General features: G+C 44.9%; 3 protein-coding genes across 3 annotated transcripts; 1 reads left to right on the forward strand and 2 right to left on the reverse strand.

Annotated features, from left to right (window-relative positions):
- Window positions 1-171: 171 nt before the first annotated feature.
- On the reverse strand, window positions 172-8,644 carry LOC127328379 (probable pectinesterase 66). The gene is made up of 4 exons (XM_071825303.1): window positions 8,231-8,644; window positions 7,770-8,141; window positions 7,455-7,550; window positions 172-774 (listed from the first exon to the last, which is right to left on the reverse strand). The coding sequence occupies exons 1-4, from the start codon at window positions 8,642-8,644 to the stop codon at window positions 454-456; spliced, it is 1,203 nt and encodes a 400-aa protein (XP_071681404.1). The 3' UTR covers window positions 172-453.
- Window positions 955-1,433, reverse strand: LOC127329884 (uncharacterized; the record flags this gene model as incomplete). The annotated part of the gene is made up of 1 exon (XM_051356296.2): window positions 955-1,433. A coding segment is annotated over exon 1 (345 nt), but the record flags the coding sequence as incomplete, so codon positions are not given.
- Window positions 8,645-10,874: 2,230 nt separating the features above from the next.
- On the forward strand, window positions 10,875-12,846 carry LOC127328380 (probable pectinesterase 66). The gene is made up of 3 exons (XM_051354984.2): window positions 10,875-11,137; window positions 11,904-12,569; window positions 12,687-12,846. The coding sequence occupies exons 1-3, from the start codon at window positions 10,875-10,877 to the stop codon at window positions 12,844-12,846; spliced, it is 1,089 nt and encodes a 362-aa protein (XP_051210944.1).
- Window positions 12,847-14,600: the final 1,754 nt, after the last annotated feature.

Consider the following 14,600-nt stretch of genomic DNA (forward strand, 5'->3'; position numbering starts at 1 on the left):
ACTGCATATATCTTGCAGACAACCTAAATCAGAACAACACACGAGTAGTACAGGTACACTTTTTCTTATTTCTATATACCACACCTAGTACCCGAGCTTTGCACTGGTTCACCTAGCTCGAGTACAATTACAACGTACACAGTGACACACATACATCTATACGTACACACCGATTGTTCTTACATAGTAGTAATATATCACACAAACTACTACACGTATACACCAGCTGCAGGCCCAAACGATCGAGACCACGCATGCAGTCAAGACTGATGGTGAAGGTAAATCCGTAACTCGGCAAAAGATCGATGAGGCATCTTGATTTGCTTACTTACCAGTTGCCAGTAATGGCGATTGATTCTGAAGTGTCTGTGTACGTACGTTACGTAGCCGTAGACTGTAGACTGTAGCTTCGCTTCTGCTGCATGCGAGCTTGGCGCCATGAACGCCCGCATGCTAGAAGGCGCGGCCGCCACCGCACCTGTAGGTGATCTTGCAGGAATGGCCGACCCTGACGGTGTACTTGTGCTGCGGCTTGACGAGGAACATGGGCAGGCGGAGAAGCGTCTCGCACACGCACCCGGGCTCCACCTCCTTCAGCCAACGGCAGCAGTCCCTGTACGCGCGGTGCTCGTCGTCGTGCTCGTCGTCGTCGTCATCATCATCGTCGTCGTCGTCGTCATCCTCCTCATCATCGTCGTCCTTGTCGTCGTCGTCGTCGTCCTTGTCATCGTCATCCTTGCCGTCGTCCTGGTCGTCGTCGTCCTCGTCCTCGTCCTCGTCGTCCCCGCGCACGCGGTGGCGGCGGCGACGGCGGTGACGGCGGTGACGGCGCCTGCGACGGCCGCCCCGGGAGCGTCTGCTGCCGGCGCGGACGGCGGTTCCGTTGCGATGGGAGACGGCCACGGACAGCTTGGGATCGGCGGTGATCAGCGACGTCGCGTTCCCGCCGCCGCCGCCGCCACCACCACCACCACCGCCGCCTCCTCCTCCTCCACCGCCCCCCTTGTCGTCGTCGTCATCGTCGCCCTTGTCATCGTCGTCCTTGTCATCGTCGTCTTTGTCATCGTCGTCTTCATCCTCATCTTCGTCGTCGTCGTCATCGTCGTCGTCGTCGTCATGGTGGTGATGCTCCGGGCTGGTCGGGGGGAGAATGGCGCAGGCCTGGCTGGCGATGGCGAACTGGCTGGCGCAGTACTTCTTCACTTGCCCCAGCTGCGCCTCCACCGCCGGCGGGCCGAGGAAAGGGACCAGGAGGACGGCGGCGAGGATCGCCGCGTGAAACACCGAGCCAGCCGCCATGGCTGGCTAGCTATGGCAGACAGGGGAGAGCTCGATCAATGGAGATCGATCTAGCTACTTCTTGGATCGATGGTGTGAGCCTGGTGCGGTTGCTCGGCACCTTCTTATAGATGCGTGGTTGGTTATCGTTCGAGGAGTGGATGCAGCGCGTGGGGTATTTCTTGGCATGTTTGCCGGATTGCTGCGAAGAACGGGAGTAGGAATGTAGGTGATGAGTTGTAGGTGCTTCATGCTCGTGGCGTGAGAGCTCCACTGGTCGAGCCCTGTGTTTTTCTTTTCTGTAGAACATTCGATCGATCGTTCTGTGTCTGTGGTGTTCATTCTGCAAGTGTGACTAGCAACTCTTTGCGTGACTTGCTTAATTTACGTGCAAAGTTGACCATATTTTTAATGTTTATGCTGGATGCTCTAGCGTAATTAGAACATAAGAGTGTTGTTAATTAATTGCTTAAAATATTTTTGTAATCGCTTGGAGCTAAATGAAACTAATAGGAAAATAGGTGGATTGTGTGTTAGATGAAACTAAATTAGGTGGATTTCGCACACCGTCCCATTTCCGTTGAGATATGTGCCCTAGGCTTCGTCTTTCCTCCGAAAAGGGATACCCAAAACACCTCATAAAAATGATTTTTTGGAAAACTATATTAAGCAAATGTTTGAATTTTAACACAAAAAGCGAATGAGGTGTCAGACATTAGACTTCTTGATCGATGGTGGATGATAAATGTCAGGATGAACCATTGTCACATGGCACATTCTAGATGCGTCCGCTCCGCGGAACAACCGCTCTATATTGGAGTCCTTTTTTTGACGTAAGTCTTTGCATCTCTGCTTTAAATTAAGAAAGAAAAAACCCGCCAAACCATACATGTTGATGGTAAAATCCTGTTATAAAACACATCAAAATTTGCCAAACAAAATAAATTTGATGTATTTCACACGCCATTGGATTTCCTTCGAGATATGTGCCCTATGCTACTTCCTCCTTTCTAAGGGGACACCAAGAAAACCTCGTCCACTTGGACATAAAATATAGAAATGAGATATTTTTAAGATAAAAGGCTCTGTAGCCCGGATTTAAGGTAATAAAGCTAAATCTGTCAAAAAATATCAAGTGTCGAGAAAATCGTCTTACAAAGCATACCAAGATCAAGCAAAAATAAGATCCACAATTTTTTTTTACTTCCTCAATTTCAAGATTCAATCCGCCGGCTCAGTCTTCCGGAGATGCTCGTAGGGGTAGGGTGTGCGTGTGTGGGTTCATAAGGGGTGAGTGTATGCGCGTGTATGTGAGCGTCTACGTTTGTAGTGTATTTCTCAAAAAAAAAAATTAGGGCAAGACTATCCCATTGATTTCTTCCTGATGAATACTAGTGGAGGCCATGATTTTCACGGGGATGGTATTCCAGCTGGAGGATAGTTGTGGAAGTAACAAAATCACTTATGATGTTTTTAATAAGAGTTTTTGAGAATACTTTGGTACATTTCTAATCATAAGTAAATGTGATACTTTTTCATAGAACTTATGATTATTTGTCTTGGAACTTGACGATAATAGTGCTCGTTTCACTTGAGTGGGAGTAACATTTCCCTTTGGCGTGTGTTTCAACTTCGCCTCTTGATTTCTCCGATGACACCTCATTGTTGATCAAATCTTGATGAAACCTTTGCTACTAGCAGTCTTTCGTTTTGAAAGCTGCAGGTTCCAAAGACAAGACCATAAAGATTTGATAACAAAGGTATGGCAATGAGTCTTTACAGGGCAAAAAACATTGATTGATGGCAGGAGAGGCTGAGAAAAAAGAGAAAACGTCTAACATGATGGAACATAAATGTTGAAGGGGAGTAAAAAAGACGAGAAATGTCTCAAAAAACTTGCGTTATTGATAGAAAAGGAGAGGATTCAGGTCTAAGTGCAGCTGATAGATCAACACAGATCTAAATCAAAACCCAACCTTTAAAAATCTGCAAGGAAGAGGAGATTAAGTGGTTACATAGGTCAAAACAAACTGGCCTTTTTGAAAGGAATGATAATACTAAATACTACCATGCTAATGCTGATGGTAGAAAGAGGAAAACCACAATCGTAAAGTTAAATAAGGAGGAGGGGTTAACTGAAGAGAAGTAGAACTTTAAGTACATCACTATATTCTACAAAACACTTTTTGGACATCTTCACAACTCCAGTATCCATTTGGATCCTATTAGAGACATACTTTCCGACGAGGGTAGTAGTTTCCTAATAAGAAACTTTTCTATGGAAGAACTGAAAGAGGCATTTGTTTTGTATGGTAACAAACAAACTGCTAGCATAGATTGGTATAGTGTTTAATTTTATCAATAAAATTGGACTTGGTCAAAAATTACCTCTTGGATTTTTTTACTGATTTTCTTAAGGGAGAGTTAGATGTGTCTAGGTTAAATTATGGGGTGATCACTTTGGTACCAAATGGACCTGATGTTGACAACATTTTGAAATTCACAATTTTCTTGCTTAATGTGACTTTGAATCTCTTAATTGAAGTTTTGGTTAACATATTCAAATCATTAAGAGTGCGATCAAGCTTTCCCATGTTGCCTTTGTGTGTTCACAAATCATTAAGATTTTGAAAATCTTAATTAAAAGCTCCATGAAGTTTTACATGATTTTCAAAAAAACGAGGGGTACCATGAAATATTTAGGTGCTCCTATAGAAATAAAAAGGGTTAAAATTATCTTACTAGAGACCCAGTGAACAGAAAATGGAGAAAAAGTTGTGCCTGTGGCAGGGGAAAATGTTGGTAATGGGTGGTAGTGTAATTCTGACCAATTATTCTATATCTAGTGTGCTCTTGCACATGCTTTATTTTTGTAGGTTGCATGTTGTCTCTAGAGAGGAAATGGAAGTGATTAGAACAAACTCTTTATGGGTAGAAGCATAGCGAAGAAATAATACAACATGTTAAATGGAGTATTATTTGTTTACCGAAAGATCAACGGGGGCTCAAAATCCTTGATGTAGATGTAATGGAAATTGAACAATGGTATAAATTATTGTGGAAACTTTTCAATGAAAATGGAATATGGGAGAAAATTATTTCTAACAAATATTTTCAAAAGCTTAACTTGTGTCAGGTTTCAGCTAGGCATGGAGATTTGCATTTCTGGCAGGGCTCAATGGAAATCAAACGGCTGTTATGGAAGTGTGTTATAGTTTAGGTAGGTGAAGGTTTCAAAAAATCAACAACTTTATAAGATCATTGGCTGGTTGACTCAAGCCTAGACGAGAAATTCCCTATAATATTTTATATTTCTATGGATAAAAATATTGTCAGAGAGTTGTATAATACTACCTCCATCCCAAGGCTTAAGGCTTATATTTTTTTGGAAAAGACAAAGCAAGTAAAGTTTGATCAAAATTTTAGAATAAATCTATCAATAAATATGATATTTTGTAGATAGCACATGAAAATATATATCATTATCCATCTAATAATATTAATTTTGTATTTGAAATGTTATTGATTTTTTATTTAACTTAGTCAAACTTAACATAGTTTGACTTTGTGGAAAAAAAATATAGGCATTAAGCCTTGTGATAGAGGTAGTAAAGCGCAAGTTTGGAAGTAATAGTAGGTTCTTTAAGAGAAGATTGGTTGGATCTACAACAGATGATAGCAAACTTTGAAGTTGTTGAGCAGCCTAACCAATTGGTTTGGAAATTGAGCAGCTCAAGAATATCCTTAGTCAAGTCTTTTTTATTCAGAAAGTAAAAATTCCACTAAAAACAAAGCCTTCATTTGGTTGATGCTTAAGAACAACATTTTGACCAGAGATGTATTGTTGCATGCGCGCATTTATCTTAGTAAAGCAATGCATTTCAAATTTGGTTGAGACAATATAAGAAACCAAAAAGGAATGTGATAGCTGTATGTCTTGCTTCTATCTTCTAGAGCATCCGGAAAGCTGTAAACCTTGCATATTTTCAAGGGAAATGGCGTGCTGAACCATGTTCGGTTATTTTCCAAATTTGATATGGTATTCAATGGTGGTCTAAATTTCACGCAAAGCAGGCAAACAAAAAAAATCAAACTACCATTTCATGTTAGGTGCAGAAGGAGAGTAACTAGTGAAGTTTTTAGTTCTAGAGGAAGATGGTGTTCATGGGTACCAAGGTTGACATGGTAAACAAAAGAGAATCTCAGGTGAAGAAAGGGTAGATGAAGAAGGCTGGGAAAAATAAGAAAATAAATAAAAGGTAGCAAAAGATAAAGAGGAAAGTCGTGTGCAAGAAACAAAATGGACATGATGGTTGGACGATTGGGAAGAAGAATAGAGCCGAAGACTTGTAGTGGACTGCCATTCTATGATTAGCTTTCTTAAGTTTCCATTTTGTCTACTATAACTTTATTTCAGTAGTCTGCTTCTGAACTTTATCTTACTCTTAGCCGTTTTGTGCTCAGTAATTTTTTTCACTTGGTGAATGGTTGTGTTTCTAAGGATCTTGTAGTATGATTTTTTTTGTATAAATTATAAAATAAGAGCCCAAACCAACTACTCCAAACAAGCACATGATCCCCCAAAACCCACCACCATTTGCAAAAATAGCTCACTAGGCGACCCTATGCACCCCTAACGAGGCCATCACAGGTGTTGACCCCTAGGAGCAACTTTAGGGCATGATCATTCGAACAAATGACATCAAATGGGCCAACTTTACTCTATATGAAGTAACATTCATCTCGAGGAACCAACTTGATATCTAACCGAGAGTGCATGAGAGGAGGAACAAGAGTTTGAAGCAGCAAGGGAAGCCAAAGGTAGGCATGCCCACATTATCGATCGCTTGATGGCCCCAGTCGCCACGTCTAAACAAGATCGTTGGTAGAGAGGGCACATGTCCTTTATCTCCGTATCGAGGGATGCCAATCCTTTCAGAAATTCAATCCTTGGAGTCTACGACAACTGCAGATGAAGTCACTAGAATAGGGCTACCGCCCCACAAGCTTCGCCATTGCAACAAGAGCTCGCCCATTCCGACCTATGCTCCATATGTGTTGAAGCCAAGAGGAAGCAGACCTCCCCTATGGTGCTCCTAAGGAGGGAATAACGACCCGCGTCGCAACCTCTATCAAACATATCAAACAAGGGTTTTCACCTAGAGGCTGACCATGGAAAAGACGATGCCATGAAGACGCCCCTAAAAGGGACTGTTATTCTCACGGACACACATCAGGCTTTGATTTCGCTCGTTGCCACCTTTGTCCACGTCAAAGTTCCCTTGTGCGAAGTGTCGGGCCCAGATCTAGATCTAAACTGAGACGAACGCCGGTGCCGAGCCTCACGCCATGGCTTGGGAAGGGGGAGAGGGAAGAGATGGTGTTGGCTAGGGATTGAGTTGCCCGAGAGAGAGAGAGAGAGAGAGAGAGAGAGAGAGAGAGAGAGAGAGAGAGAGAGAGAGAGAAAGAGAGAGAGAGGTGATCATAGATCAAAAAACCCTTTTTAGTACGAAATGGGATATCATGGCATGTTGAGTCATACGAGAACTAGAATCGAATAAAAATATAAATTGTTAGTGGCATCATATAAAAGAACACAAAAATGTTGTCAAAGATATAGAAAAATTATAACATTTGATGCAGTAGAAAAATATATCATTGATATCGTTTAATCTCAGCCACCCTACCCCTATCCCCGAACAGGAATCGTTTAATATCAGCCATTTTTGCGTTTTACTCAGAAAAGCCGTTTCAGTCTTGGAGGTTTATGGAAGCACAAGCCTCTATATCATTTGAAAATCGCATGCAAGGTCCACAACTCCGATCCACATGTTCATATGGTTTTCAATCCTACACATCAAGAAAAATCTATATAAAAATATCAAAAGGAATACTATTCTTGAAAACTCCTCTTCTGAATGAGAGAGACCCATAGATAGTTTCCAATGGTTGAAATTCTCAAAATGTTCCTACTAGTACAATAAGCATACTCCTTTCTGTATTTTGTTGGTTACCCCGAAACCTCAACATCTTCTTCCATTGCATCGGATTGATAATGAACCTGAGTACGCGCATCTCGGTTTATTTTGGTACTCCCCTCCTAGCAAGCCGGCTACTACCACGGTTGGTTGGATAGCCAACCGTCGTCGATGAACCTGATGTCCACGAATCGCTGCACCTCTCTGTAGCTCAGGTGCTTCTCCCATGGCACTCTCCCGGCAGTGTAGGATCCGGGCCCTCTGCATCCAACTTCCGTAAACGTCACTCGTGACCTGCCAAAGAAACACCGTGCGTCAGCATTTAAACGTCAGCAAGAAGCCAAGAACAGCACATAATATGTTGTAGTATTAGCAAAAATTTCGCACTACACGACTAGGAAAGAAGCTGGTGTATTGTTGTTGCTTTGTTAGTTACTGTATTTGCTCTTACACGTCTTGGGCGGAGTTCCACTTGTCCCAACCCTGCGGGACGACGATGCCAGCCATGGTCACTTGGAAGAACACGACGGTGGCCTCCGTTTTCCACGGGCGGCCGAGGAACTGGCGGCCGGAACCCACGATCCGGCCACCCTTGAACACCAGCCCGGCGTAGCTGCCGGGTTCGGCTGCGTGGGCAGTCACCCAGCCGGGCTGCCGGGACGACGCCGGCATGTTGGACAGCAGGGTGCAATCCTCGTAGATAGACCTGCCGAAGCCGAAGATGAAGTCGACGGCGCCCTCGATGATGCAGCGGCGGAAGTGGTGCCGGCCGGTGAAGTCGCAGAGAGTGTCCTGGTAGCCGCGGAAGGCGCAGTCGTAGAAGGCGCTCCGGTCGCCGCCGACCAGCGCCGCCACCGCCGGGCTGTCGAAGCCGCCGTACGTGTTCTGCGCTCGTGCGCGCGCGCACGTCGGAGAATCGTCAATCAAAGGGGGAAATGAAGAACGACGTGCGATGTGTACTAGCTAGGTACTACCTTGAAGGAGATGCTCCGGGCGATGAAGTCGTCGGCCTGCGCGGTGAAGGTGGCGCTGGTGTACGTCGACGAGTAGTCCGTGATGTTGGCGATGCCAAGCATGTCGTAGGCGTGCGCGTCGAAGCTGATCTCCGTATTCCAGTGGCCGTCGCCTTGGAGCATGATGAAGCCTTTCTGGCTTGGGATCGTCACCTTCTCCCTGTAGATCCCTTGCTTGACGTAGATCCTGACCCACCGGCTGTTGCCTTCCGGCACGGCGTCCACCGCCGCCTGCACCGTCCTGTACTGCCCTCCTCCGCGCTGGTCCACGGTGATGGTTCTGGACACCGGGGCCAACGCGAGGCTCGGCACAGGCGCCCACCGGAGCAGCAGCAGCGGCAGAACTAAACCGGCGACGAGGAAGAGCGGCCGCATTTCGTGTCTACCTTACTCGACCTGGTCGTGAAAATTTTAAGTTTCCTGACGTCGGTCCTGACCTCTCGACACGTATATGTATTAATAGGCGTTTCGTACCAGGTGCGTCCCAGAGATACGTACGTATCTACTCCGTGGAATCGACGTGCACCTTTGCATATCTCACTGCAATTCATTTTGTGATCGAAGACGATCCACCTTTTAGATTATTCTAGCTACTAGCTCACATAAGAAAAACTTAGGCCGAAGATATGTCTGTTTTCCTTACATTAACTGAGAGATTTTGTATGGTACTTGACCTTAATGTGAAGATCGAAATGCATTGATGTATGGTGATCCAGCTAATATATGGCCAGATAAATGGAGCACTTAGCAGATTTTGGATTAACTTAATGCATATATTTTCATAGATCTAGCTAATATTAGTGCAGAAAACATTTTCAAATGCAACGTTGCAAATCAGTACTAACATTATGCTCTTACAAAATCTGAAGCAATCGAGTGTGTATCCTTCGAACATTACTCAGTGATACTGTCGTTCTTTTCTTATAAGTCGTAGTAATGTCGTTTGTAGCTAGCCGGTCAATAACTTGCCGTTCTTTCTTCTTTTGTTCTGATCCTGTTCCCGACAGCATGGCCACCTTTACTCCAACTACTATCATAGTATCATTTTTTTTACAGTAAGTATCATAGTATTGCCATTATGATACTATCTCTACAATATATGATATCATGAATAGTATCATCATCATTCTATGATCAGGGCGATGACGACGTGTGTGCATTAATTATTTCCTTCTTGAAGGTGTCGCATTTGGAGAAGATGGATTTCTTGTGCTATCTTGGTGGTGTTTGGTTCGTTGCTACAAGGAACAGATCTCTGTGGCGGGATTTTTCTTTTTCTGTAATTGTTCTTTCTTTTTTGGTTGTATGTATCTGTATTGAGTCGGTTGGGATACGAGTCGATTGCGTAGCCGCCAAATCCTGATCGTGTGTTTCACATCGTTCCTTGTCGTCCATTTGGGCCTCCGAGTCAGCCCACTTCCTTTTATGTGCAAGATGACCCACTTCCTTTATGTGTAATCCCATCTGAGAGGCAGCCATGATATAGTCATGGACCACTTGGGTCCAGTGGGTCCGACCTAACTCCTTAGGCCTACCCAGTTGGATATTCCCATGTCAGGTTGTGTGTGGGAGGCAAGAGATGCTGGAGATTGACCGACGAGGTTGAATATGTTGGTTTTAGAAAAAACAAGATTAGATGGTTTGACGCGTCCAATCGAATGGTGGAGAAAAAGCTTCATCCATTGCACCGCCAATGGCCAGCATACGACTATATATATTAGGTAGGACAAGGCACAACAGTATTGAAGTGTCAAATAATTTATAGACTTCGAATTTCACAAGTATCCTTCCCTCCCCACACCCTGGCCCCTCCCGCCTTCTCGTATTCCTCATCCACTTTCTGCTCGCTCTTCGACCTTCTGATTCACAAAAACAGACATCGTTGGTGCCATCTTGAGAAGCCTTCCTCCTCCAATCGTCCTTCCTATTTTTCCCTAGCCCTTCACCGTCATCACGCCATGTTGGCATGACACATGGATTGTGCTCTACCGCCCCTCCTAATGGATTGTCCTCCATATATGGTCTTCCCTTCAACACAATGACTATCTTCTAAACCCGGGGTTGTCGACAAACCCCCGTAGGCATTACCATCATGGAGGCGAAGGAGCTCGAAGCACTTTAAAGTTTACGAACCTTATGCAGTTCGATCATAGCGTCACATTTTGTTTTAGGGGATCAAAACGTGGCGCCCAGATTCCAACAGTGAGGCTATGATCGAACTGCCTAAGGTTGTAAAATATCTTTTTTTTACTCACAATATCGCTAGTATATTTGTACAGTACAGTAATCAATGTCTAAATATTCTCATACGGAAGAGCAAAAACCTTCCACGAATTGCCTTTTAAATTTAGGAAGGAAGTTAAAACGAAATATCTTTCACGTCAAAAACGAAATATCTTAAATCTATATCCATCCAGCTCGCAACACGAGCGTGTTTCTTCTTTCTATAAAAAAGACAAGCTACCGTGTTTTGTTTCTACAAAAAAGTCCTTGGAAAGATACATCTAGAGCTGATCGACTCAATCTATTTATACGCCATTCTCACGAGCATCAGCATTCACCAAACATACGGCCATCACCAAGATACACACGAAAAAAAGCAATAATGGAGCCGCCGTGCAGCCTGTGCCGCTGTGCTGCCATTGTTATCGGCGTGCACCTGCTTCTGCTCCTGCCGCCGTCGACGCTGAGCTTCAGATTGGCGCCGGCGCTGTCGCCGGCCCCGGCCCCGGTCCCGGAGGCGTTGAAGACCATCACCGTGGACCAGCATGGAGGAGGGGACTTTAGGCATGTCCAGTCGGCGGTGAACTTCGTGCCGGACGGCAACCGCGAGTGGATCCGGATCCACGTCAAGAGTGGCAGCTACAGGTATATACGCATGTGTCCTCTCTTCAAACATATACCATGTCGTATCGTACGTGGAAACTTGCGCTTGCGTGATGCTCGTGGATGGCAACAGCGTGAAGTCGTATACTATCCAAAGTTTGTGCTCACGATTTGCTATAACGAATCATTCCACGTCAGGCTCCCTTTGCCGGTGCGGTGCAGTAACTAAGTTTAGCAAGTCAACAACACATCTAACACAGATTGGCAATTTCGATAGATAATTTTGTAACGGTGAACTATAGATAACTGGCTTGATTTTCTTAAGAATCTAGTCGAATTTCTAATCTTGCCATTTGATTTACAGCAACAATTGTCTTTCCTCTGAGATATGTTTTGTTCATTCATATTACTCCATATATAAAAGATTTGGTCAAAATCAAACCTTCCAAGTTTGATCAATATATGTAAACATATACTATTTAGAAAATCAAAATGATATCGTTAGTAACCGTAATGAAATAATATACTATATCATGTCATTTACATTCAATTTTGTACAGTTGGTGTGAGTGTATGCGCGTGTATGTGAGCCTAAGCGTTTTTACTATGTTTCTCAAAAAAATAAAAAGATTGCAAAGTTTGATTTTGACTAAACATGCGAAGTAATTAATATGGAATGGAGGGAGTAGTCTGCAACTTTTTAGGTGACAGAGAATTCTGGCACGAGGTAAATTTAAGTTGAGATAATGGTTCCTAACGATACATAGGCTGAGCAAATTTGTTGGTACGTGGACGTGTGGTTTTGCAGGGAGAAAGTCAGCATCCCAAAGGAGAAAGGCTTCATCTTGCTGGAAGGCGACGGGTCGTGGAACACGGACATCAACTACAACGACCACGCCCACGGCGACATAAACGACCTGATGAGCAACGGCGGCGGAAGCGGCAACTGGTCGCCGACCGCGGAGAGCGCCACCTTCACGGTCCTCGCGGACAACTTCGTGGCCCGGAACATAGCCTTCAAGAACATGTACAACGCGGTGGACAAGAGCAGGCCGGACCAGGCGGTGGCGGCGCTGGTGGGCGGCGACCGGAGCGCCTTCCACGGCTGCGCCTTCTACGGGTTCCAGGACACGCTGTGCGACCTGGCCGGCCGGCACTACTTCCGCGACTGCTTCATCAAGGGCGGCGTGGACTTCATCTTCGGCTACGGGCAGTCCATCTACGAAGGGTGCACCCTGGAATCGGACGTGCCGTCGTGGTATGGCCGGCAGCCCGGGTGGGTGACGGCGCACGCCAGGTTGACCGCCGGCAGCCCTGGCGGGCTGGTGTTCAAGGGCGGCGAGGTGCGGGGCTCCGGCCGCCTGTACCTCGGCCGCGCGTGGAACCAGTACGCCACCGTCGTCTTCTATCACGTGAACATGACCGACGTCGTGGTCCCGCAGGGATGGGAGGCCTGGAACGCCGGCCAAGATGTGTAAGTGCACCTTAAGAGAATAAGTTTCACTGATGAATCGAAGTTGTCCGAGATTTCGTTGTGTCTAAGTGCATTTGTATGCATTTTCTTGTAATAACGCGCATGTTTGTTTGGCAGGTCACAAGTGACGTTCGCGGAAGTTGGATGCAGTGGCCCAGGATCCAACACTGCCGGAAGAGTTTCATGGGAGAAGCATCTCAGCGAGGGAGAGCTGCAGAAATTCGTGGACATGAAGTTCATTGATCATGATGGTTGGCTATCCAGTCTACCTAATTAGTTGCAGCTGGCTACTACTATATATGGCTAAAAAAGCACTCCCTCCGTTTTATAATTCTTATCGTGGGAACTAAAACCACAACAAAAAATTATGGAACAGAGGAAGTATGTACTAAGCAAAATCGGGATGTATTCAAGGTTAATTGCACAATGCAATTGAAGAAAGGCTACGGAGTAACCGACAGAACAGATACAAAGGAGTAAAAGTAGGAACTTACTAGTAGAAAATTACTGGCCTGCCCCCTCTACATTGTTCAACAACCTCTATTCTTTTCACTATTATTAATATGCTGAAGTGGCAGATAATATGGCGCATATGATGTTGAAAATCATCACACGCTAAACGTGATGTGAAAACTGAATGGAACCAACGAAATCCGTTTTAGCACATAGGTGTAGATGCAAGTATGCAACCATTATCCAACAAACATATTTCAAAATGTCTAAAAGTTCCAAAAAATATTCGGGTGTAAATTCAGATATTATGTATTCGCACCAAAGTCTCAAGGAAATAAACATTTTTTGTGGTACAAAATATCTTTTTTAAATACTTTTGTACTTGCAACGCATGGGTGTGTGTGTTTTCCTGACCGTCCGTTTTGTATGAGACTCGGATAAAATATGCAAACATAGAATGCCAGGAATTTCTTCTGAAATATTTTAATTTTTTAAAATACATTTGCATAATGGGTGCATGAGATCGATGAGGCAAAATACCATGTTCATCGGACCAAAATGTAATTTTACTCAAGTACCGTACCGTTGCTCATCTCTGAACCGTATACAACATGTGCACCGATTATGCATCACTCGGTGAACAAGTACGGGTAGTAATCTCTGGCGCCCCGTAGAATGACCATGAACATGTCCCTTAACATCCTGTACCGTCGCTGACACAAATTTTTTTGGGTACACCAGATCGGTGCGGCCGAAGTAGTCCTTGTAGAGCCGGAGATACCCATCCACTATGTTGTGCGGCAGGTTTTTTGAGTGGCCATTTGTAGAGCCCCGGTGCACCAGCTGGCTGGCATTGTGCTCGTGGAGGATGAGGCCGCAGCAGAAGCCATGTTCTTGTCATCTGCTCAGACTAATCGTCGGAAGAGGAGTCAATGACCCCACTGCAAAACTTTGCGAGCGACTTTCACATGACGTCCGTCTGTCTGGGTAGCAACTACGGATCAATGGTCACCCACAATAGCGCCCAAAATGAATTAGGGAACCTACCGGCGCAATTGATCGAATAGGTCATGGGCGGGGATGAAAGGACGAGATGTCGCCTAGAGGGGAGTGAATAGGCATTTTAAAAACTATTACGGATTTGGCATGTAAGAAAGCGGAATTAAACTAACGTTTATTTTACAAGCACATAACCTAAATATGCTAGACTTAACTAAGTGCAACAACAACAGAACTAATCGTAATAAGTAAACTCGAGTATAGAGATAACCGAGGCACGTAGAGACGGAGATGTATTCCCGTGTTTACCCACACAAGGTGAGGTATGTCACGTTGGAGAGATGCGGGCTACCACGAAGGTTTCCCGAACGCCACGAAGGCTCACCTTCTTCTCCAAGCCAATACCACGAAGGACAAATGCCTTTCCCTTATGCCTAGCTTTTTCTCCACTCCGGAGATGGCAAGCTCCACAATCACTTCACAAGCCCCACGAAGGAGAAGCCCAGGCCTCTTGACAATCTTGCACGAAGAGATCACCGAAGCACCAACCGCCAAGCCAACTAGGAGGTAACCCCTCCA

The sequence above is a fragment of the Lolium perenne genome, chromosome 2 (genome assembly GCF_019359855.2).
Source record: "Lolium perenne isolate Kyuss_39 chromosome 2, Kyuss_2.0, whole genome shotgun sequence".
In the NCBI taxonomy this organism is placed as follows: Eukaryota; Viridiplantae; Streptophyta; class Magnoliopsida; order Poales; family Poaceae; genus Lolium; species Lolium perenne.

Bases quoted from the DNA above. Each gene is read 5' to 3' on its own strand.
- LOC127328379 (XM_071825303.1), bottom strand. From the start codon at position 8,644: ATGCGGCCGCTCTTCCTCGTCGCCGGTTTAGTTCTGCCGCTGCTGCTG. The intron at 7,551-7,769 runs GTGACCATGGCT...TTTCTTTGGCAG, and splicing joins CCACCGTCGTGTTCTTCCAA to GTCACGAGTGACGTTTACGG. The intron at 775-7,454 runs GCAGCGATTCGT...GGGGACGACGAG, and splicing joins CACCTGAGCTACAGAGAGGT to GACGAGGACGAGGACGACGA.
- LOC127328380 (XM_051354984.2), top strand. From the start codon at position 10,875: ATGGAGCCGCCGTGCAGCCTGTGCCGCTGTGCTGCCATTGTTATCGGC. The intron at 11,138-11,903 runs GTATATACGCAT...GTGGTTTTGCAG, and splicing joins GTCAAGAGTGGCAGCTACAG to GGAGAAAGTCAGCATCCCAA. The intron at 12,570-12,686 runs GTAAGTGCACCT...TTTGTTTGGCAG, and splicing joins TGGAACGCCGGCCAAGATGT to GTCACAAGTGACGTTCGCGG.